This window comes from Mesoplodon bidens (assembly GCF_964165515.1).
Source record: "Mesoplodon bidens genome assembly, chromosome: 5".
Lineage (NCBI taxonomy): Eukaryota > Metazoa > Chordata > Mammalia > Artiodactyla > Ziphiidae > Mesoplodon > Mesoplodon bidens.
Genome location: NC_138161.1, coordinates 75,329,549 through 75,355,793, shown reverse-complemented (window position 1 = coordinate 75,355,793; position 26,245 = coordinate 75,329,549). Strand labels below are relative to the sequence as shown.

Here is a 26,245-nt window from a genome sequence, read left to right as displayed (position 1 = left end):
AGTTAAAAAATCTTTGTAATTTCCTCTTTGATATTTTCTTTGACTGATATTTCATTTAGAATTGTGTTACAGTTCACAAATATTTGGGGGATTTTACAGATACTTTTCTGTTATTTATTTCTAAGTTAATTACATTGTGACAGAGAATACACTTTGTATGATTTGAGTGCTTTTAAATTTTCTTTGGTTTTGTTTTATAGCCAAATTATATGGTCTATCTTGGTGAATATTTTGTATGCTCTTGGAGAAAAAAAATGTGTATTCTGCTGCTGTTGGGTGGAATGTTGTATAAATGTCAATTAGGTTAAGTTGATTGATTGTAAAGTTCAAGTCTTCTATAGCCTTACTAATTTTTCTGTGTACTTGTCTTATCTATTGTTAAGAGAGAGCTATTGACATCTCTAACAATAATTGTGAATTTGCCTACTTCTCCTTGTAGTTCTATCAGTTTTTGCTTCACGTATTTTTAAGCTCTGTATTAGAGGCACAAACATTTGGGATTGTCATGTCCTTCTGATGAACTGGTCTATTTATCATTATGAAATGAATTTATTTATTCCTGGTAATAGTCTTTGTTCTAAAATCTACCTTGCTTGATATTCATAAACACATTCTAGCTTCTTTTGATTAGTGTCAGCATGGTATATCTTTTTCCATTCTTTTACTTTTAGCCTTTTGTATCTTTACTTTTCAAATACATTTCCTGTAGGCAGTACTTTTTTATACAATCTGAAAATCTCTGTCTTTTTTTTTTTTTTTTTTTTTGCGGTAGGCGGGCCTCTCACTGTTGTGGCCTCTCCCCTTGCAGAGCACAGGCTCCGGACGCGCAGGCTCAGCAGCCATGGCTCACGGGCCCAGCCGCTCTGCGGCATGTGGGATCTTCCCAGACCGGGGCACGAACCCGTGTCCCCTGCATCGGCAGGCGGACTCTCAACCACTGCGCCACCAGGGAAGCCCGAAAATCTCTGTCTTTTAATTAGAATGTATAGACAATTTACATTTAATTGAATTGTGATACAGTTAGACTTAAATCCATCATCTTGCCTATTTGCCCCATCTGTTGTTTCTTTGGCCTTCCTTCTCTGCCTTCTTTTGGATTTTGCATATGGCTTATGATTTACTTTCATCTGCTTTGTTGGCATATTAGCTATAACTCTTTGTTTAGTTTATTTAATGGTTGCTCTAGGGTTGATAATAGCTATTTTTAACTTGTCACAGTTGTGGTAGGCTAAATAATTGCCTTCAAAGATATCCATGTCCTAATCCCCAAAGTCTGTAAATATGGCAAAAGGAACTTTGCAGATGTGATTACGTTAAGGATCTTGAGATAAGGAGATTATCCTGGTTCATCTGGATGTGCCTTAAGTATAATTATCAAGGTCTTTATGAGAGAGAGGCAAGAAGGTTAATGTGTGTGTGGGGGGGCGGAAGGTGGTGATGTGACAATGGAAGCATAGATTAGATTTACGAGGCCAGGATCCAAGGAATGCCAGCAGCTTCTAAAAGCTGGAAGAAGCAAGGAATGGGTTCTCCCCTGGAGGGTGCACAAAGATCCAGCCCTATTGACATCTTGATTTTAGCCCCTTACACTCATTTGGACTTCTGACCTCCAGAACTGTATAAATTTGTGTTGTTTTAAGCCACTAAGTTGGTGGTAATTGTTATAGCAGAGATAGAAAACGATGCTGGTTTACCTTCAAATGTTATTACACAACTTTCAGGTATAAGAGTAGAATCTTATAATAGTAAACTCGATAAAATAAGGAGCAACAGTCAAGGCAAAAAAAGTAGCACTTCACTTGGTTTTCAAAATACCAGTACCATAGAATGGATGTGGCTCGCTATGTGCTTGTTAGAAGTGGCTAGGCAGCAGAGTCCTGGCAATTTGATCCACTTTATTTCTTAAGCCAGGTTTCCTATTTGAAAAGAGGTCTTACTGATTAGAAAATTCCAATGAGCATTTTCAGATGGGTGCCTGTGAGTACATTAGAAGTTACCTTTACTATAAAATGGATGGTACTGAATATTTGAGATGCTCGACTTTTAGTCTCCCTGGAGACATTTATAATTTTGATATCAACAAAAGTAGAATCCATTCCATATACATTCCTCTGATGGACACAGTACAAAACACTGCTGTTATATGTATCCCTTTAGAATAAAAACTGTGAAAGGCTAGCAGATTATAGAAGCCAAAATATAGTAAGCCAAGGTTCAAACAAGGTTAATGAAGTGATAATCATTCACTGAATTGACAAAGAGTCATAAAGTTCCTTATGACATTTCCACAGAATATAAGGTGTTTTGAGTGAACTGTTATAAAATTTATGAACTTGTGTTTGTGATGATAATTTTGCTTGACATTAAAGCTACAGAAATTAGGACTTTCATATCTCATCGATTCCTGCTGAGCCTCTGTTCTCAACCCTTCAGTGCAATTCTTTAATGAGACAAGGCAGAAAGAATGATTATAAATGATGTTACAAACACACTGTCCTTGATTACTATGGAATGGGCACTGGGTAATGTATACAGAGATGATTATATGTGCGAAAAATATAATCTTGATTCCAAAAATAAAAATCACACTTATATAGTAAACTCAAGAAAGAGCTTGCACATTATTCAGGAATGTAAAACCATCTTAAGACATTGATAAAGAAAAAGCAGTCTTGCCTTGAAAGAAATTATAAAGGATCAACTTTGACTCTAGTGAGACTTTCTGAGAGAAATTTAGAGGATTTCTAGAAATGAAATATTGTTAGAGGCATATTCATATTTTAAAAAGCTGAAAATGTGCACCTGTTTTTGAATATCATACAGATATCCAATTTCCTCTTTACAGCTAGTTCTAGAGGTATTCAGGCTTTAGAATAATAAGAAACAACACAGATTCAGGTGCTATATTTGGATTTTAGTAAGAATCTGATATAAAAGATCATCGCTAGAATCCAGGAGTTTGAATTGACTTTTGGGCAAGTCAGAAGCTGATTTGCTACCAGACAATGAGAGCTTCCGAGTTTTAGATCCTGTGATCAGTGGTTTAACTGGGATTAAATACATTCCTACTCATCCATACATCCATCCAGCAAATATTTATTGAGTACCCAACTATGTGTCAGGCACTAGGGATAGATAGTCTCTAGGGATATGGTCATTCTTTCTTGCCACTCATTGGAAATATATTAATGCAATTTCCTAATTTTTAGAAGATCCTGAGTGGTAAATGACTATATAAAGTGACATAATTCACAAGAGGTAAAGCTGGTTCAAGCTTGTACCAGCCTAGGGCTCTCTACCCTGTAATTTCATCAGATGTTTTTTAAAAATAACATTTTTGGAGTTGGCACAATAGGCAAATTAGGATCTACTCACAATTAAGAGTATTTATTTTAAAAAAACATTAACTTTTAAATTCTTAGACCAAAAAGAAAATGAGAATCTAATTTCTTACATACATGCAAAAATCTAATTCCCTTAATTGTAGTTAAAAACATAACTGCAAACAAATGTCAAACCATAATGCCAAATGACAGCTTTAAATTCTGTTTCACAAGTTGTTCTTTTAGAGATGTCTTCACGTTGTCAATCAAAGAGATAATTTTGATTTTGCCACAACTCCTGCCACCATTAAAAGCAGTGTCTGTGATATCATAAGAAGTTTGGCAAGTCTCTTGTTCTGAGAGTTGTTGATAGACAGGAAATCAGAGAAAGAGGTATGTCTTGGGAAAAATACCTGATAAGGTTTGTTATTTTAGAATGATATTACTTAGAACACTTAATTTCATAACACTCTAAACTAACAGAATTGCATCCAAAATAAATCACTCCATGGACTAATCTTTACAACTCTAAGAGTAAAGCAGATAACACTGAATTCAACAGGTATTTACTGAATATCTACATCACCAATGCAGGGTATAAAAGATATGTTGCTTTAAGAGGTTAGCAACCTAAATGAAGATGAAAGAAAGGAAATTAATACCTTCTGGGCACCTACAACCTACCAGGCATGACACTAGATGCTTGAATCTTCACAAGAAGGTAGCTATTATTAATATGCCCATTTTACAGATAAGAAAAATGACCCTTAAAGTGGTTAGCCAATTGTCCAAACTTGACACTGGATTTAAACCTATGTTTGCCTAACTAAGTCCATTCTTTTTATACTAAGCCACACTACCACAAGGTAACAGAACCCTTGAAACCTTGCTTCCACATCCCTTTTTATATTCTACACTTCTTATTGCTTCTAGACTTCATGAAAGTATGACAAGCCTCATCAAAGTAACTAAACACCAAGTTTCTCTTCTTATAGAATGTGTTGTGAAATGTTTTTATTCTACTTTTGTTCTGAAGATATAGCTCCATTTCTGACTTTGCTAAGGCACTAGAGAAAGGAAGACAAAAGTCACCATCTTATATTTATTACATGAATGGAAGAATCCTGAAAGAGTGGAGAGGTGGGGTAAGAAGGCAAGAGGAGGGGAAGAGGGGGTACTTTTGGATTTTCTGCTTTCTGAAGGGCTGGGGGTCCCCTGAAGACTCAGTGTTACAACATGACTGAGAAAGAGAAGCTGACAGAACTGATCCCTTCAAGACAAATGCTAAGGGAACTGTGTAAACTGTAGTGGAGGGAACACAGTTTATAAAGCTAGATACAACAGAGCTTGATTTCTGTCTTTGCCAGCTATGTAGCCCTGGGCAAGACATTTAGCCTTGCTTAACCTCAGTTTCTTCAAGTGTAAAATGTGGAAAATGATACCTGCTTCATAAGAGAGGGTCACAGCTCTGTTAGCCAGGGCCTTTGTGCAAATTTGAAAATGGCTTGCCCTCTGGGTTGGTGAATTAGAAAAAGTGCTCCATCTGGGTGGGGGCCGACCCAGGTACATAGAGCTTGGTGAGGAAGGAATGGCATGCTTATGCAAGAAAAATCAGCCCCTTCCTCTGTGGCAAGTGATGAGGAGAGCAGAGTTCAGGCTGGTTCTCAGGCCCCTGACCATTTCTGATGAGCACCGCACAACGATGCATCTCACTCAGGGCAGTGTGAAGACAAGATCATGTCCACAGAAGCACCAAGAGGTCTCCCCATGACTGTGAAACCTGGGGATGGTGTGTGTGAGAGCTTGAGAGGGAGAAAGTGGGGAGGAGAGAAGAAAGGAAGCAGGGAGGAAGGGAAGAGAGAGCCTGAAGAAACAGGTATGTTTGACCATGGGGTTGTGTCATATACAGAATGGGAAATTCCATGAACCTCCTGAAATAATTTGCTAGGTTCTATGTACATTTCTCTGAGGTGAGGGTTTAGAGCTGTCAATTAAAAAAGAAAAAACAAAGAGAAAGAGAAGAGGATGAGGAAATTGAAAAAGAAGTTAATGTTGTGGGTGTAGAAGGGGGAATAAAATCCTTCCCTATAGCCTCAAAGATATGCTTCAGGGGGACAGGGAGCAATTAAGTAAATCTCACTTAAGATAAGTAAAGAGCTAGCTGATAGAGACACAGACAGATAACTGCTTATTTCACAGAACAATTTACACATAAACCACTTGCCCCCAACTTTGGTCACAATGAAGCTTTTCCTCCAAAGACATTCTTCACTAATCCTGTCATGTTACTGGCAAGTAAATCATAATAAGTATTTTTCTATATTTTTTCTTGGAATTTACCAAAATAGGGCCAAACAGCTCTTGGGGAGGAATGCATGGGGTGCGGACTATTACAAACAGCTGTGTGTCTCAGCAGTATGGTTTTAGGCCACACGCTACTGCATAAATGAATTTCTCTGAGCGTTATACGTGGGCAGTCTCCAAGCTTAAACACATATGCCCTTCTAAAATGTATTTAAGTTGGTTATAGGAAATTCCCAACACATTTTACTATAGAAATAATTTTCCATAAAAAAGGAATTAGGCCTGCAGGCCAGCCCACAAAACCCTATTTAATCCACAATACTTCTGAAGTGTTATCACAAATTCATAGTTCTGGGTAGAGTTCTGGCCCTGGCCAAAGAGACCCTGTAGCCCAGAAGCATGAGAGCTGAGGGCTCTCTTTACACAGAATTTTAAAAACAGCCACACTTTTCTCTGGCACTGTCCCTGTGCCCTGCCCCAGTCCTCCCCATCCAGCAAGGAGACCCCTCTCTCCAGGCCCAGTGTGCCTGTGACCAAGCTGGCCAGGCCTTCTCTACTCCCATAATCCAGGATCCTGAAGGACCTACTTCTCTTCCTTCCAGTGGAGCCTCTTCTCCTAAGAGAGCTTCCTCAGCTGAGTGCGGGGGAGAAAGCGATGCATAACTAATTAGATTTGTACTAATGTATGAGTTATTTCCTAGTCACTAGCTCCTTTCCGGCTCCAAATTCAGAAGTTCTGCCAGTTTTTTTTTCCTAGGGTCAGTTCTGGCTTTTCATATCTTTTTTCCCTCCTCTTCTGAAACTACATACCTTCTAAGCCTCTCATTTTCCACAGTGGTCCCAATGGAAGCATGGGCAAGTGGCTCTGCTGTGGGGAGGGGTGGGGGAGGAGGGGCAGTGTGCGGAGGCTGCCTGAATTTGCAAAGCCCACACTGGCACCTTGAGTGAGTTGGGCTTTGGCCTTTGGAGAGCACATCTGGCAGCCTGGTTGGTTGCTGTCCTTCCACAGCAGTGGTTTGGGACCTTGCTGTGCAACAGATTCCCAGGCACCGCCTGGTCCTACTGAACTAGAATCTCTGCTGGTCTCATCAAGCATCTCTATTTTAAGTTTTTTCCTGAGCCCAGCTTCTATTTTTCGGGAAGGACTTTCACATCTCCAACTGCTTAAGGACACCTCTATTTAGAGATCCCATTGGTGCTTCAAATCAAAGCTCCAAGAGCAAATTGCTCAGCTGAGAGACAGTTTACTGAAGGAAAGAAAGTAGAGGGAGGAAAGCCAAGTTCATGCATGAACCTTAAGGAATGTGTGCTGTCAGGTGATGGCAGGAGGGAAGAGCAAAGAACCAAAATAGAGAGAGGAAAGGGGCAGGATAACAGGTTGCCCCTGAAGCCAAAGGAAGACAAAGTTTTAAGGCAGGTTTAGACAATAATGTCAAAGCCTCCGAAAGGTCACTTGTTCTTCAGGATGTCTTTTTAACCTGGCTCTCATATCTCCCCCTGGCTCAACATGGAGTAAGCCCTGGCTGTTTGCTCTCATTCACTTGGTACAGACATTCAAATAACCCAACAGAAACTGGCAGAGGGTGAGAGCTAAAGATTTTCATTTTTCTCATGTCTCTTAGGCTTAGCTATGCACAAAACCCTTTGATGAATATCAAAACAGTAAATGACCTGACTTACCCCCACTGCCCGTTGCCAATACCTTCTCCACCCAGCAGCCAGAACCATCTTTCCACAGTGTCGGTACTTGCTTAAATCCCTCCAATGGTTTCTTTTCATTTCACTGAAACTAATACCCAAACTCCTACGGGCCTGGGAGGCCCCGAACGACTTGACCTTCACCTTCGCCCCTCACATTTGCTAGGCCTTGCGTCATACTGCCACTTCCGAGAACTTACCAAGCTCATTTTTTACTTATAAAACTCTTCCCTGGCCCTCGGCGTGGGAACCTCTTACTTGTCTTCCTTTATGTACCATTTTGGAAGTTACTTTTACAACCACCCTTTCCAAAGCAGGTACCCCTTCTATGAGTCTCTACTACAATACCCCTTCACTTACTTTATATCCATTATCACAATCTAGAATTATTCTGGTTAGTTCTCTACTTTTTTTTGTTGTTAACTGTTTGTCTCTTCTATTAGAATGTAAACTTTATGAGGACAGGGATGTTTCAGATTCACCATTGTATCCCCAGGGTACGTAGTACCTGGCACATAGTAAATGCTCAACAAATAACTGTTAACTGACTGAATTACCCAAAGTAAGTCATTCATTGACTCAACAAATATTTATTGAGTGAATACATGTGCCAGATTCTGAGGATACAATAGAAGAAAAGGCAGGCAAAATCTGAAAGCAGCATTGGACAAAGAAAAAAAAAACAATGCTTATATCTAGGAGTAATCCTATGATAATATGATAACTTACTGGGCTGCAAGCAGATTTTAATTTTTATTATGTGACAGACATCATGTCAGTAAACTTAGTGCCACCAAATGACTAAGTAATACCATGCCTGCTTTTGGATAGACTAAAGTATAGAGAGAAAAGAAAGAAAAAGGGCAAGGATGTAAGAGGAAAATAAGCGGGGGGGGGGGTAGATGGGAGAAGAGAGGAAGTAGTCCAGTGATGTCTCTGTTCTCTGAAAACTTAAAGAAATTATCTTTACCACTTATAATAGAAGGTAAGATTAGAATCATACTAAATTTTTTAAAAATATGGCAAATATAGTGTGCTATTTCAAAGCAATCAATCCCCTAAGAAAGCTCTATATTTATTCGAATGATGTTATTAATCCTCAAAACATTCATGAAACTGCTGTCTTCAAATTGCTGCCAGAGATAATTTATTAAGCATAGAAAAAAGGAAAACATTTTACTTATTTTTAATCCCCAATGATATTTCCCAGATTGATTTCCCATCATTCTCCTTGAACTTTCTTTCACTGGACTTACTGAGATTGTTTTAAAAATCAAATTCATTCCTAAATGTCAAAGATTCATCATACTAAGGATATTCTAAAACATGCACACTTAAGCCAATTCTCAAAAAAGAGTTCTAGAAATGTTTGAACAAAGATAGGATCTTCTCAATGACCAGTATGAAGGAGACAGAATTCACCTGGATAAACAGCTAGATCTAATTAATCTGACATCACTGGAAATGGGGTATTCTGTACCTTTTATATACATAGAGTATACAGCTGATTTTAATCATTCTGACTCAGTCATCATTATGGCCATCAATTATTAACCCATATTATAAATATAAGGGCACTCAAGATTACTGATGTGTGTAAAGCTGTTTGTCTCTATTGTATATTGGGCCAAACTGCAATTCTTTTAAAGTTTTTTGTGGCACTTATAGATTTTCTTTCTTCTTATGCATGGTCACTCTTTCAGCTGCCATTCCTTCTTGTTATTAGTAAGACTGGCTCTTGCCAATTTCCTGCTTAGAAAATTACTGCTTCTAATATACTATGGGCTTATCAGTGACAACTGTGAAATGGCAGAAGTGGGGGTGGGATGAAATGGCAGAAGTGGGGGTGGGAACTACAAGACACAACATCTTAGCGACAGGCAGGTTATTGGTGTGGCAGGGTGAGGAAGAAATGGTGGATGGCAATAAGCTCTGTAATTGTTCATCTTACTAAACCAAAGAGAAGTAAATGTATATCATCCCAGGGGGAACCAGAGACAAGCCTTGTTTCTCTGTGAACTAGACAGACCTCTGAGTAGCCTGGAGTAGAGACAGATGTGATCTAGGGCATACTGTTGTTGGTTAGAACCTAATTCTAAGCTGCCTGCTACCCACTTCTGTGGCCCCACTCCCAGACTCCTCTGGGAGCAAATAGTTGCCCTTAAAAAGAACGAAAACAAGATTATAAATCTTCTAAATTAGAAAGCAGTCAAATACTCATAAAATAAAATGAATAAAGTAAACTAAAAAATGAGCCAAAGCTAGGGCACCTGCTGGACACTGGTGGGGGACCTTGATGCCCAAGGAGACGGAAGGAAAACCCGAGCGGCCAGGTAGGATGTAGGGGGCAGTGACGGGGGAGGAGAAGTGGAGATTGGACAGGACCAGCACCCCTGAGGGGTGGCTGGGAGAGGGGAGGGGTTCCCATGCCTGGAGGGACCCTAGGGGACTTGGAGGATCAGGGGAGGTGCAGTGGGTATTTCCCCCACCCATTTGGGCCCCAGGAAGCCTGCGGGGGTCCCAGGCCAGGTCCTCCAACTTCTGGGGCCCCCTCTGGCTGTGTTGGTCCTGGGAGGGAGGGGAAGGAGAGGAGAGGTGGATGGAGAGGGGCCCTCCAGGATTGGAGGATCAGGGGGGAGTGTGCCTAGCATTTCCCCTACCCACTCGGGCTCCAGGGAGCCTGCTGGACTCCCGAGCATGGTCCTCCACCCTCTGAGGCCCCCTCTGACCATGTGGGTCCTAGAGGTGTAGCATGGAGGGAGCAGGGGGAAAGAGGATGAGAGGTGGATGGGGGGGCCCTCTGGGACTAGAGGATCAGGGGAAGCACAGCAGGTGTTTCCCCGCACACTCGGGTGCCAGGAAGCCTGTTGGGCTTCCGGTCTGCTCCCTGCATTCTGGGGCCCCTTCTGACCACGTGGGTCCTAGGGGCATGGTGGGCTGCAAGAAGAAGAGAGGCCAACAGGAAGGGACCCTGCAGGATCAGAGGGAATGCACCTAGCATTTCCGCTGCCCACTTGGGCCCGGGGAGCCTGCTGGGGTCCCGGACCTGGTCCTCAACCCTCCAAGGCCAGAGGCACTCCTGGTTCCCTCCTGCCGCACTGAGAAAAAGCCCCACTCCTCCCGGGGCCTTTTCCGGCCCTGTGGGTCCTAAACATAGCCGCCCCCCCCCCACTGCCTAAACCCTGCCCCTGCATAAGTCCTATCCTCCACAGCCAAGGACTTTTCAGGCTTTTTTTTTTATCCTCCTCTTTTTTGCCACTGTAGTTCTGTTTTACCTCCAGGTTGTTGTTTCATCTATATTTTAATTTTTTAGATTTTTTTCTAAATATCTGTTAGTTTTCTAATATTATTCTGTCTTTTACTCTTTGTTATTGTTCTGTTCCTTTCCTTCTTTTCTTTTCTTTTTTTTTTTTTTTGGCTGCCTGTGCGGCTTTCAGGATCTTGGTTCACGAGCTGGGGGTCGGGCCTGAGCTCCTGTGGTGGGAGTTCCAAGTCCGAACCACAGGAATAAAAGAGAACCTCAGACCCCAGGGAATATTCATCAGAGTGAGGTCTACTGGAGGTTCTCATCTCGGCAACAACACTCAGCTCTACCCAACAGCCTACAAACTCCAGTGCTGGAAGCCTCAGGACAAACAACCAGTAAGACAGGAACACAATCCCACGCATTAAAAAAAGAAAAATGAGAGGACAAAAATATATGTCACAGGAAAAGAAGCAAGGTAAAAACCTACAAGACCAAATAAATGAAGAGGAAATAGGCAATCTACCTGAAAAACAATTCAGAGTAATGACAGTAAACATGATGTAGAATCTAGGAGATAGAATGGAGGCACGGATTGAGAAGATACAAGAAATATTTAACAAAGATCTAGAAGAATTAAAGAACAAACAAACAGAGATGAACAACACAATAACCAAAATGAAAAATACACTAGAAGGAATCAATAACAGAATAACTAAGGCAGAAGAACAAATAAGTGATCTGTAAGACAGAATGGTGGAAATAACTGCTGAGGAGCAGAATAAAGAAAAAAGAATGAAAAGAATTGAAGACAATCTCAGAGACCTCTGGGACAACACTAAATGCACCAATATTCGAATTATAGGGGTCCCAAAAGAAGAAGAGAAAAAGAAAGGTCTGAGAAAATATTTGAAGAGGTTAGGGTGGAAAAGTTCCCTAACATGGGAAAGGAAAGAGTCGCCCAACTCAGGAAGCACAGAGAGTTCCATACAGGATAAACCCTAGAGGAAACACACCAAGACACATATTAATCAAACTAACAAAAATTAAATTCAAAGAAAAAATATTAAAAGCAGCAAGGGAAAAGCAAAAAATAACATACAAAGGAATCTCTATAAGCTTATCAGCTGATTTTTCATCAGAAACTCTGCAGACCACAAGGGAGTGGCAGGATATACTTAAAGTGATGAAAGAGAAAAACCTACAACCAAGATTACTCTACCCAGCAAGGATCTCATTCAGATTCAATGGAGAAATCAACAACTTTACAGACAGACAAAAGCTAAGAGAATTCAGGACCACCAAACCAGCTTTACAACAAATGCTAAAGAAACTTCTCTAGGTGGGAAACACAAGAGAAGAAAAAGACCCACAAAAACAAACCCCAAACAAGTAAGAAAATGGTAATAGGAACATACGTATTGACAATAACCTTGAATGTAAATGGATTAAACGCTCCAATCAAAAGACACAGACTGGCTGAATGGATACAGAAAGAAGACCCATATATATGTTGTCTACAAGACACCCACTTCAGACCTAGGGACACATACAGACTGAAAATGAAGGGATGAAAAAAGATATTCCATGAAAATGGAAATCAAAAGAAAGCTGGAGTAGCAATACTCATAACAGATAAAATAGACTTTAAACTAAAGACTGTTACAAGAGATAAGGAAGGACACTACATTATGATCAAGGGATCAATCCAAGAAGAAGATATAACAATTATAAATATTTATGCACCCAACATAGGAGCAACTCAATACATAAAGCTAATGCTAACAACCATAAAAGGGGAAATTGACAGTAACACAATAATAGTAGGGGACTTTAACACCCCACTTACACCAATGGACAGATCATCCGAACAAAATGAGGAAACGCAAGCTTTAAATGACACAGTAGACCAGATAGATTTAATTGACATTTATAGAACATTCCACCCAAAAGTGGCAGAATACACTTTCTTCTCAAGTGCACACAGAACATTCTCCAGGAGAGATCACATCTTGGGTCACAAATCAAGCCTCGGAAAATTTAAGAAAACTGAAATCATATCAAGCATCTTTTCTGACCACAATGCTATGAGATTAGAACTCAATTACAGGAAAAACCCTGTAAAAAACACAAATACATGGAGGCTAAGCAGTGTGCTACTAAGTAACCAAGAGATCACTGAAGTAATCAAAGAAGAAATAAAAAAATACAAAGAAACAAATGACAATGAAAACACAACAACACAAAACCTATGGGATGCAGCAAAAGCATTTCTAAGAGGGAATTATATAGAAATTCAACTTCACCTCAAGAAACAAGAAAAATCTCAAATAAACAATCTAACCTTACACCTAAAGCAACTAGAGAAAGAAGAACAAAGAAAACTCGAAGTCAGTAGAAGGAAAGAAATCATAAAATTCAGAGCAGAAATAAATGAAATAGAAACAATAGCAAAGATCAATAAAAGTAAAAGCTGCCTCTTTGAGAAGATAAAAAAAATTGATAAACCATTAGCCAGACTCATCAAGAAAAAAAGGGAGAAGACTCGAATCAATAGAATTAGAAATGAAAAAGGAGAAGTAACAACTGACACTGCAGAAATACAAAGGATTATAAGAGACTACTACAAAAAACTATATGCCAATAAAATGGACAACCTCAAAGAAGTGGACAAATTCTTGGAAAGGTACAATTTTCCAAGACTGAACCAGGAAGAATTAGAAAATATGAAGAGACCTATCTCAAATAATGAAATTGAAACTGTAATTAAAAATATTCCAACAAACAAAAGTCCAGGACCAGATGGTTTCACAGGCGAATTCTACCAAACATTTAGAGAAGAGCTAACACCTATCCTTCTCAAACTCTTCCAAAAAATTGCGGAGGGAGGAACACTCCCAAATTCATTATGCGAGGCCACCATCACCCTGATACCAAAACCAGACAAAGATATCACAAAAAAAGAAAATTACAGACCAATATCACCGATTAACATAAATGCAAAAATCCTCAACAAAATACTAGCAAAAAGAATCCAACAACACCTTAAAAGGTTTGTACACTATGATCAGGTGGGATTTATCCCAGGGATGGAAGGATTCTTCAATATATGCAAATCAAACAATGTGATATACCATATTAACAAATTAAGGAATAAAAACCATATGATCATTTTAATAGATGTAGAAAAAGCTTTTGACAAAATTCAACACCGATTCATGATTAAAACTCTCCAGAAAATGGGCATAGAGGGAACCTACCTCAACATAATAGAGGCCATCCACATATGACAAACCCACAGCAAACATCATTCTCAATGGTGAAAAACTGAAACCATTTCCACTAAGATCAGGAACAAGACAAGGATGTCCAGTCTCGTACGACAAGGTTGTCCATGCCCGTCACTCTTATTCAAGATAGTTTTGGAAGTTTTAGCCATGGCAATCAGAAGAAAAAGAAATAAAAGGAATACAGATTGGAAAAGAAGAAGTAAAATTATCACTGCAGATGACATGACATACAAAGAAAATCCTAAAGATGACACCAGAAAGCTACTAGAACTAATCAATGAATTTGGTAAGGTTGCAGGATACAAAATTAATGCACAGAAATCTGTGGCGCTCCTATACACTAACAAGGAAAAATCAGAAAGAGAAATTAAGGGAACAACCCTATTTACCATCACAACAAAAAGAATAAAATACCTAGGAATAAACCTACCTAAGAAGGCAAAAGACCTGTACTCAGAAAACTATAAGACACTGATGAAAGAAATCAAAGATGACATAAACAGATGGAGAAATATACCATGTTCCTGGGTTGGAAGAATCAGTATTGTGAAAATGACTATACTATCCAAAGCAATATACAGATTGAATGCAATCCCTATCAAATTACCAATAGCTTTCTTCACAGAATTACAAAACCTACAGTAATCAAGACAGTATGGTACTGGCAAAACAGAAAACAGAAATATAGAGCAATGGTATAGGACAGAAAGCCCAGAGATAAACCCATGCACATATGGTCACCTAATTTATGATGAAGGAGGCAAGAACATACAATGGAGAAAAGATAGCCTCTTTAATAAGTAGTGCTGGAAAAACTGGACAGCTACATGGAAAACAATGAAATTAGAGCACAACCTAACACCATACACAAAAGTAAACTCAAAATGGATTAAATACCTAAATGTAAGACCGAACACTATAAAACACTTAGAGGAAAATATAGGAAAAACACTCTTTGACATAAATCACAGCAAGATCTTTTATGACCCACCTCCTAGAGTAATGAAAATAAAAACAAAAATTAGCAAACGGGACCTAATGAAACTTAAAAGCTTTTGCACAGCTAAGGAAACCATAAACAAGATGAAAAGAAAACCCTCAGAATGGGAGAAAATATTTGCAAATGAAGCAATGGACAAAGGATTAATCTCCAAAATATACAAACAGCTCATGGAGCTCAATATCAAGAAAACAAACAACCCAATCAAAAAATGGGTGGAAGACCTAAATAGACATTTCACCAAAGAAGACATACAGATGGCCAAGAGGCACATGAAAAGATGCTCAAAATCACTAATTATTAGAGAAATGCAAATCAAAACTACAATGAAGTATCACCTAACACAGGTCAGAATGGCCATCATCAAAAAATCTATGAACAATAAATGCTGGAGAGGGTGTGGAGAAAAGGGAACCCTCTTGCACTGTTGGTGGGAATGTAAATTGATACAGGCACCGTGAAGAACAGTATGGAGGTTCCTTAAAAAACTAAAAATAGAACTACCATATGATCCAGCAATCCTGCTACTGGGCATATACCCTGAGAAAACCATAATTCAAAAAGACACAGGTATCCCAATGTTCATTGCAGCACTATTTACAATAGCCAGGACATGGAAACAACCTAAGTGTCCATCAACAGATGGATAAAGGAGATGTGGTACATATACATAATGGAATATTACTCAGCCATAAAAAGAAATGAAATTGGGTCATTTGTAGAGATGTGGATGGTCTAGATTTTGTCATACAGAGTGAAGTAAGTCAGAAAGAGAAAAACAAATATCGTATATTGACGCATATATGTGGAATCTAGAAAAATGGTACAGATGAACCTATTTGCAGGGCAGGAATAGAGAGGTAGATGTAGAGAACAGACATGTGGACACAGAGGGGGAAGAGGAGGGTGGGATAAACTAGGAGATTAGGATTGACATATATACATTACCATGCATAAAAAATAGCTAGCTAGTGGGAACATGCTATAAAGCACAGGAAGCGCAGCTTGGTGCTCTGTGACGGGTGCTCCATGATGGGTGTGTGATGGGGGAGGGAGTGGGAGGGAGGTCCAAGAGGGAGGGGATATAGGTATACATATAGCTGATTCACTTCATTGTACAGCAGAAACTAAGCCAACATTGTAAAACAATTCTACTCCAATGAAAAGAATATGATAGAAGAATGAAAAACGAATAGCCAATTATGCCTTCTATACACAGAGAATAATACAAGACAAAAATTCTTGCCTTTATGGAACTTCTGTTCTTATGGAATATAACAGTTATATCAATAAATGTAAATGGCATAATATGTCCCCTTAAAGACTCCTAGATTTAATAAAAACCAACAAACTCCCCAAATTTGTGCTATATATCAATATGAATTCAAAACAAAAGGACTCAGAAAGAATAAAAGACATATCAGGCAAATGAAAACAAAAAGAAAGAAAGCAGGGTTGAGATACTAAGTAGAGGTAAGTTTAATTTAAAGACAAATTAACTGAGCAAAAATACCTAGATTGTGTGGAGGAATATGCTTCTTAGTATCCTCGATACTAACGCAACACCAGAGGTATCTTTGCTTGTGGAAAGTCCCCAATAACAGGTATTGACAAATAACAAAGAGAGAAGAAAAGTAGGAGTTAATAAAAGGGAAAAGTGACATAAAAAGATGTTTTTCTGTTGGAAAATGATAGAATCCACCAATTATTGGCTGAGGTAAAGCTCAGTAGTATAAGTACCACACATGATCTTTTTGATTCTTTTCAACAAAAATCTAACACCAAATGCCATGTGGGTTCCATCTCTACTTGCACTAACTGTGTGATGTTAAGCAAGTCATTTAACCAACTTGGGATTCAGTTTAATCACTTGTAAAATGAGGTGGTGGGACACGATGACCTTTCAGGTGAAATATATCTTTAATCCTGTGATTTCACTGTTATCAAAATATATAGGACCTTGATGTTTCAAATATATATGGAATACCGACTTAAACATAAAATATATTTGGAAGAAATTATTCTTGACCGCACCTTTCACTTTTCAGTGTTACAACTTCTTGCTTTGTCTGATTCAGAAGAGTTTTGGTTATTTCCAGTTCATTTTCTGCAAGATTAATTCTTCTTCTTAAGTCAGCTTGTTGCCTTTCTTTTGCAGTCAGTTCTTCCTGTAAAGTTTTATATATTTGTTGACAAGTCATTAAAGAGTCTTCCTTTTCTTTAAGCAATCTGGTGTGCCTAAAATGGAATAAGAAAAAAACCCAACCAATATGCATTAAATACTATATTTTTATGTTTATCAAAGATATATAAATATCTCATTTAAAACTAAAGAGTATAACTTTAATTTTTAAAATAAGAATGTTATATAAGTGAATAGTTCTGTGATTTAAAAATTTTCCCATCCAGGCAAAGGCAAAATCAATGAATAGCTTCAATATATTATAAACTTGAATTAGGTATTGTTTATGTAAACAATACAATAAGAAAAGCTAAGTATATTTTAAATGTTATTTAAAATATGGTTTAAAATTCAATTACTAAAACTATTAAATAAAAAATTTGCAGTGTATACCGTGACTCAGAAATAATGGATTCGAACTTCAGTTTTCTAAGTTCTCTTTGACACTCATCAGCTTCATTAGATTTATTCCTAAAATAATACAAAAGAGGTTCAAATATTTTATTTCAAAATAGTTGAAGTGCATTTTTTCCCCTTTTTTAAAAACAGGTTTTTCCTTTATTACTTTTCCTATCTTTATATTGTATTTGTGGTTACATATGCAGATTTTCTTGAAATTAGAAATATATAGTCAAAGGGTTTTTGTTTGCCAAAAAATAACCTAATCTGTTAGTCCAATTATATGTGCTTTTCCATATCATTATTTTACTCATCCATAAAAAAATTTCTTAGCCTCTTCATATTATTATTTCTTTAAAGAAATAAATATTCAGTCCACTTCTATAATGGCCAAGTAATCTCCTATCAGACTGATCTGCATTTAAATAAAATGTCTAAGCTTTAGACAACATTTAAAAAGCAAACGAAAGAAAATACCCCTATGTGAAAGTGACCAAAAGCACGAAGATTCTGGAGGAAAGTTGACACTGAGACTGAGGTGACCACAGCCATGGGGTCAGGGTTTTTTGTTGCTTTTTTTAAAAATGATTTTAAACCTGAGGGCAGGCCCCAGTCTGCACCATACAGGAGAACCAAAATTCTGATGGAAAACTGGTAGAAAACTCACAGTCATTCTGGCTTGAAGAACTACAAGACAGTGTTTGGGGACAACCACAGCTGCAGGAAAGTGAAAAGTGAACCCCAAATGGGAGTGAGCCAGTGGCAGGGAATCCCAAATACTGCATATAAACTCTGCCCATATGTCTGGCTGAGCCCTGAACTACAGGTGCCCTGGGCAGACTCCAAGCAGCCTAGTTAAAGATGAAAGAACTGAACTGAGATTTGAGCTGTTGCCATAGAGACAGAGTTTGCATTTTGAGGCCAACCAAATTAATTGTCTGCTTAAAGCAACACCACCCCTACCACCACCAACAACAGTGTTTAGAGAAACGTAACAGAATCTAGAATTTCCATAACATAACATTCACAATGTCCAGAATATAAAAAAATTACTCAACATAGGAAGACACAGAAAAGCATGACCTATTCTAAAGAGAAAAGACAGTTAATAGGGACTGACTCTGAGATGACCCGGATACTGAAATTAGCAGACAAGGATTTCTGAAGGCATAGTTATAACTCGCTCAAAGACATAAAGGAAAATCTACTTTAATTCGTGAAAAGATAAAAAACCTCAGCAGAGAAATAGAAACCATTAAAAAGAACGAAAAGAAATTCTAAAACTGAAATAGACATTTGTCTTGATCTTATAAGATTGAGTTTTGTAACAATACTCAAAAAGTTAACATATTAAGAAAGATTAATATTCCAGTTTGTTTGTATAGACTTCTCATTAATAATTTATTATATGACTGTACCTTAAAATAGCTTTGAAAGCTATTTTAATAAGTTTATAAATGTACAAAAAATGTTAGATTCTTAATGGGTTTGCCCTACTTGCAGAATAACTTTAATTCCTAATAAACAATAATTTATTTATATCATGAATATGAACAGTATTTATTTTTATTCATTTATTTTCTTTTCTAGCTTACAAGCATAAAATTGTAAGCTACAGAAAATTACGTAAACAATTATATAATGAATTATTACAAGGAAGAAACTCTTGTAACTACGATCCAGGTAAAAAAATAAAACCTAATCAGCTAGCCTAGAAGCTTCATGTCCTGGGCCCAATAATAACCAAATCCCTCCTCCCTAAATTGATCATTCTCATGAATTTTATGATAATCACTGATTTCCTTTGGAGTTGTATTGCCCAAGTTTTATCCCTAAACACTATACTTTAGTTCTACTTTTTTTTTTTAAAAATATTTATTTATTTTATGGCTGTGTTGGGTCTTCGTTTCTGTGCGAGGGCTTTCTCCAGTTTTGGCAAGCGGGGGCCACTCTTCATCGCGGTGCGCGGGCCTCTCACTATCGCGGCCTCTCTTGTTGCGGAGCACAGGCTCCAGACGCGCAGGCTCAATAATTGTGGCTCACGGGCCTAGTTGCTCCGCGGCATGTGGGATCTTCCCAGACCAGGGCTCGAACCTGTGTCCCCTGCATTGGCAGGCAGATTCTCAACCACTGCGCCACCAGGGAAGCCCCAGTTCTACTTTTTGTTTTATGAAAAAATGTTTTTTTAAAACATGTTGTTTCCTTTATTATCCACTTTTTGTAAAATAGCTTTAAGTATTATACTAACATACAATAAACTGCCCACAATTTGACAGATTTGACATATGTACAAGCCCATGAAACCATCACCGTAATCAAGCAGCATACTTAGAGCCTAGATACTGGTCTCTAATACCATTCACATTCAAAGGAACAGGGAGTACTCAGAGAAATGGGTGATTCCAAGGCTGGGACAGAGTAGCTATACGTGAAACAGTTTGTTATACTGAAAGTAAGGAAATGCTTATGAAAGAGGACGGGATCATGTTCCAACGTCATAAGAGCCAGCCGGAAGTGGCCCCCAGTGGCTAAGCTTAGAACAATTTGTATGCCAAAATAATTAAGTACAATAATGAATTATAAGCCACTGAACAAAACAGGAGTTCATGAATCCATACCAATAAGTAAATAAATAATGGGAAGAAGGGAGGCTCCTATTTAAAGTAGAATGCTGAGGGCTTACTAATAAATGGTCAGGGAGACTTGGAGTTGGAAAAATCATCATCTAGCAACGACTGTCATAAAGATTAGGTGAGGCAAAAATCATTAATGGATGCTGTATCTAGGGATAAGTGTTGATGAAAAGCAGAGCATGTGTATGTACCTAAAGTGTCTCTTATAGGCTGCTTACTGGTTGAAAGGGAACAAAACTCCTCAGTAATAATACAGTGGAAAAATTGAGCAATACCTTGACCAGGTGATCAAAATTAACATCACCAATGAGAGGCAGATGATCATGTGCCTCCAGATGTGGTGCTCTGAGAAGTGCTCGTTCTCACCTATGTGGTTTTCTGGCTGAGAGTACATATCCTTAATCCAATCAAGAGGAAACCAGAAAAATACAAAATGAGAAAATTTTTATTTAAAAAAGTATGAGGGGTTCTGCATTCTTCAAAAATATCCATGTCATAAAAAGACAAAGACGGACTGGAAATATTCCAGATTTAAGGAGGCTAAAGAGACATACTAAGTAGGCTGACCCTACGTGGACTATGTGCTAGAGGAGAAAATGTTATAAAGGCCCACTCAGAAAATTAGAATATGGATGCTAGATTAGAGTATTATTAATGTAATTATTGTATGTAAAATTATAACATTGATTACCCTCCAGGTTATATGAAGTATCACTGTCCTGAGGAAAGGCAGGCTAAACTATTTAGAAGTAAAGGGTTGTGTTGTATGTAACTTATCCTCAAATGGTGCAGGAAAATTTGTGTGTGGGTTTCAGGGGGAGAGAGAGAGAGAGAGAAAAGGTTGAGGGGACAGGGATAGGGGTGAGGGGAAAAAACAAATGGGTTAAAACATTAATAATAGATGAATCTGGGTAAAGCCTATTTGTGTGCTCTTTGTACTATCATCATGTTTACAACTTTTTGTAAGTTTGAAATTATTTCCAAGTAAAACATTAGAAAATAAAGAATAAGGAAAAGAGTAACATGCCATTAAAAAGTGAGCAAAGGTTGCACTCAGGTGAGTCACAAAGGAAAGAATACAAAGAGCCAAAGATGCAGGGGTACAATTTTTCATTAAACTAGGATTTTTTTTTTCTTAGTTATACTACCCAGTATTAGCTAGGAAGCGTAGAAATAGGTATTTACAAACACTGCTGAGATTATAAATCAATAAAATCTTATTGCAAGGTAATGAGTCATTATGAATTAAAAGTCTTAAAAATATGCAAGTTTGAGTCTAGCAAAAATTATCCTAAGGAAATAACTGCATGTGAATAGAAAGATTTATCTCTATGAATTTCAAAATACCTTCCTTATAAAAGTGAAAAATTTGGAAATTTTAAAGTACAAGGGATTAGAAAATAAGTTATGATCCATCCACAGATTAGAATACTACATAGCTATTTGATAACTATAAATATATCATGTAATGCCATGGGAAAATATCCAGGATATATTACTAAGTGAAAAATATGTTTAAAATATGCATTACTTAGAAAAATTGACCATAAGGATATCAAAATATAAAGATGCTGTTCTTTTTTGTGGATTCCTGTATTTGCCAAGTTTTATACATTTACTTTTAAATCAAACAATAATGTTCCTTTTAGAAATGCTTTGAGATTCAGCAGCCCCAGCCACAACTTTCACTCTGTGTTCAAACTCTTATACACACTTTTCCAAATCTAGAGTCAGGGACAGCAGAACACATTTAAGTGGTTATTTTACTATGTGGACAATAAATTTTGGCTGCAATTAAAAAAAAAAGTTCCCTGGGCAGTCTACCATCCCAAGAACTCCCCTCACTATGGTCATCTCCCACCCCCATGCCGGTTAAGCCACTCTTTTTATGGTCTGCCCTTCCCTGCCCAACTATTATCTTCCCCTTCATTAGGATGGGAGGAATTGGAAGGAATAGAAAGAATGCCTACATCTCTTTAAACACTGCATTCCTTCTTTTACCCTCAGCAAATAGTGTTAATCCTTTCTCTTCAACTGCTTTGAATAAGCCTTCAGAAAGGCCCCTGCTGCTCCTGCCAATCAAAGCAAAGGAAATAAGATAGAGTAGTGGGATATTTTCCTCTAATTTGAAAGGCAAGGGTCATACCATTCCACTTTATGTGAAATAGCCATTCTTAAACTGTCTCCTTGATATTTCTACTTTGCTGTCCAAAAGGCATCTCAAATCTAACAGATCAAAAGCATTGTCTTGTATTTCCCTCACCCCTGTATCTATTTCTTTTATAGATTTTCCCACTTCATTAAATGGCACCAACTCATAATGATACTACTAGGTAACACCTTATATATCTCACACGAACCTCAAACCAGCCCTTACTCAGCCCTTGTTACACCTGAGGAAACTGAAAACAGAGAGGTAAGTAACATGCCCAAGGTGACATAATGCTAAGTAGTACTGCCCCAGCAGTCTGGATTTGGCTTCCACGCTGTTAGTCACTATACTGCCTCTCAACTGTCTACCTGATGCTGAAAAGCCCCAAACCCCATCCTTTATTATTTCCTTTCTTTTCCAGTCCTCTTCCTCCCCGGCCACATCTACTCCATCAGTAAATCCTGTGAGAGTGACCCCTGGCATATATTTCTCTCCATCTCCACACTATAGCTTTACACTAAACCAGCCACTTCTCACTTGCATGAACGCTGGGCCTCCCACCTAGTCTCCCTGATCACTCTTGCACTCCCACTTCAGTCCATTCTCCATGCAGCAGCGATGCCACCCTTTTAAAACAAATCAAATCAGTTCACTCTATTGCCAAACCCTCCAATAGTTTCCCTCTGCCTTCTGCATAAATCCAAAATCCTCACTGGGCTTTGGACACACTGGTATATTCATTTCTTTTTGCTGCTGTAACAAATTACCACAAATGTAGGGGTTTAAAACAAATTTATTATCTTACATTTCTAAGGTAAGAAGTCCTAAAATGAAGATGTCTTAAGGGCAGTGTTCCCCCTGGAAGCTCTAGAGGAGAATCTGTTTTCCTGCCTTTTCTAGCTTCTAGAGACCACATGCATTCCTTGGCTTGAGGTCCCTTCTTCCATCTTCAAATCACATTACTCCAACCTCTGCTTCCATCCTCACATCCACTTTTGTGACTTTGACCCTCTTGCTTTCATCTTATAAGGAACTTTGCAGTTATAACATTGAGCCTGCCTGAATAATCCAACAAAATCTCCCAAGCTCTATATCCCTAATTTAAACATGTGCAAAATCCCTTTTGCCACATAGGATAATGTACTCACAGATTTCAGGGATTAGGATATGAAAATCTTTGGAAGCTGTTATTCCATCTACCACAACTGGCCTTCATGTTTCTTTAACTTGTAAAACTCACTCCCAAGAATTTTTTGTCCTTGATCTCTCTGCTTCCAGATGTTAGCTTATTAGCACTGTTAGCTCCTTTCTGTTACTCAGATCTTAACTCAAAGGTCATCTGCCCAGGGATGCCACTCTATAAAAAGGATACCACTCTTCCCCAACACTCACATCCTTTTATGCCTGTTTTATATTTTTGCAGCACTTAACGTTACCTGAAATTACATATTGTAGCTTGTCAATCTTGTTACTTCAGTATCTAGTGCTTGTACACAAAAGAGTCATGGCACATAATTGCCTCTCCATGAGCATTTTGTATTGAATGAGTCAAGGAAGGAAACCTAGCCTGTTAAATCTAGGATCATGTGAAGGTGTATCTGTACTCTGACGCTGGATTGCCACCAGGCCACCTGCTTTCTAGGCAAAAAAATTCTCATGAATGATGACAGAAGAGGAAAATCAGGAGAACATTATATCTTAGAAGGCAATAATAATGTTCCAAGAACATCTCAACTGTGCAAAATGTTGCTGTTATTTGGTCAAGAGCTTTATAAACAAGAAATTTATGCTGGTTATGGCTGATTATTGCTTACAATTATTAGTTAAATGAGGAGGAGGTGGCTACTAATAAAATTAAAGTGTAAGTATGTTACAAAGGTCCCCAAATTAGAAAGTATATTTCATATCACCACTTTAGACATATTCACTAGTAATTGATAAATTATAAATCATTTAAAGTGAGTTTTGTTCTTTTCATTACGTATGTGAAAATGAATACATTCACACTGTAAGCTATTTAAGCAATATATAAGTATATACAGTAAAATAAGAGTCTCTATACACCCCTGACTCTCACTTCCAGAAGGAACTGTTGTAATCCTACCAATCATTTATTCAATGAATTTGAATCCATATATATTTGTATGTACATTCATATACATTTTTAACATGAATGGAATCATTTTTCTGGAGTCATATTTTTAATCTCTAAAATTCCTAATAGCTTTTCTTTGGTAATAGCCTGTTCTTCTTTAATGGTTACAATCCTGGACATATTTTGAAGTATATCCTAACTTTAAAAATTTATCTTAACATCTTCTGTTTGCTATTTAAAAATTTCTCTAGGTGTTAAAGCTTTTCTGTGTGAATTCAGAGCCATGTGAACAAGGTTGGGGGAAGGTTTTTCTCACATACCTGGTAATCTTTGGTTGGGTGTTCATCCTAAGCCTAAGATTCTGGTTTGTTGTCTGCTTTGCTGTTTATTGTTGCCCTAGATTGTTTCTGAAGGTTGTGATGAAGGGGTAGAGTACGGTGGGGGCACAGGAGGTTTGTCTTGGGATGTGGGGACCGTGGCCTCTGGGGTTCAGTAGCTGGCAGGCTCCCCAGCTCCAGTCCCCACACCCATCACTTTATTCTGGGTGCAGATGCCTTGCAAATGCTGCTTCACACGGGACCTGTTGATTGGGGTGGGGTGGGGCTGGTGAGGGGCCAGTGGCTTAAATGTTCCAAATATGATCCCTCAGAGTGGGCTTCATTGGATCACCTGAATCAGAATAGTGTGTGTGTGTTAGGGGGGAGTGCATTACAAATGCAGATTGCTCAGGGACACCTCAAACCCAAATTTAAAGCCAGAATGTCTGTGGGAATGGAGCCCAGAAACTGATCCTGGGATTGGGTCTGTGAGCGAAGTCATAATGTAATACACAGTTTCAGTAAACTACCCAGGATTCTTCTGCAGATTGGAGTTTGAGAACCACTGTTCTGATGATTTGCCTTATCCCACTCCCTTCTCTTTGTGTTAACTGATTCCAAGTAAAGTCCTGCCCGTCACATGCCCACCACACAATTGTTTTCCTCTAGTTTATTCCTCTGCAGAGTTGACCCTTTTTATTATCCTTCCTATGTATTCTCTTTCAGGAATTCCTAAAAATTTCTCACCCTCTATAGCAGCCTTTCTTATTAGTCTTATTTACTTATCTTATCCTATATACATATATATAAAATAAAAGTGTTATTTCCTAGTTCTCTCTCCCTCTCTCTCCACATAAATATTTAAAAGTAATAAAGTTGCATTTCACAGCATCCATATTTTTCATTACTTCAGGAGGGTCTTCCCTAAATTAATCTAGATATTATGACACAAATAAATTTGTAGAAAATGTCATCAATTTTCAGAGCATCACTAACACTCTACCTCTAGTAAACATTACTAGTTACCTTCTGGACATGTACTATAGCTGTCTTCCTGGCCATCAGAGCCCCATTATCATCTGTTCTCAGGGTAAATCCTGCCTGACCTGAGCTAACTGTGGTAGTCCTGTTCCCCTTGCCAGTGATTCATTTAGGAGAGGGTATGTAAAGGGTTCTAGCCAAGAGATGTAAGGAGAGGGCTGTTTGGTGGCTTCTGATAAATTTTTATCTCACTTCTAAGGAGACACCAGAAAAACAGGCCCTTCCTGCCACTGGGGTGGTTACATTTGGATGTGGTACCTGGAACTGCAGCCATGTCATGATCATAGGGGACTTTGCCTTGGGGTGAAGCCAGTGCTGAGGGCAGCAGAATAGAGACAGAAAGAGCATCAAGATCCTTGGTGATATTGTTGAGTCACTGGATTGACTAAATCTGAAACAACTCTACCTCTGTTACTTATAGCTCAAAGAATCCTAAGTGATAAAATCTCTATTTTCAAATATACAACAAATTCTTATGAACCTTGGAAAATATTTTCTTATAAATCTTAGAAAAAAAAGAACTCAAAATTCATCCATTTAAAAACTGCCTTTTCCTCTTAAGTAAAA

At 38.2% G+C, this 26,245-nt stretch overlaps 1 protein-coding gene across 1 annotated transcript in view; it reads right to left on the bottom strand.

Annotated features, from left to right (window-relative positions):
* The window catches only part of LEKR1 (leucine, glutamate and lysine rich 1), a 269,112-nt gene that overhangs the window by 50,629 nt on the left and 192,238 nt on the right, over positions 1-26,245 (bottom strand). Inside the window, exons 9-10 of the mRNA XM_081235005.1 lie at positions 17,435-17,512; positions 16,894-17,097 (exon numbers count right to left, since the gene is read on the bottom strand). Of these exons, the coding sequence (XP_081091131.1) occupies positions 16,894-17,097; positions 17,435-17,512 (282 nt within the window). The remainder of the gene's footprint in view (positions 1-16,893; positions 17,098-17,434; positions 17,513-26,245) is intronic.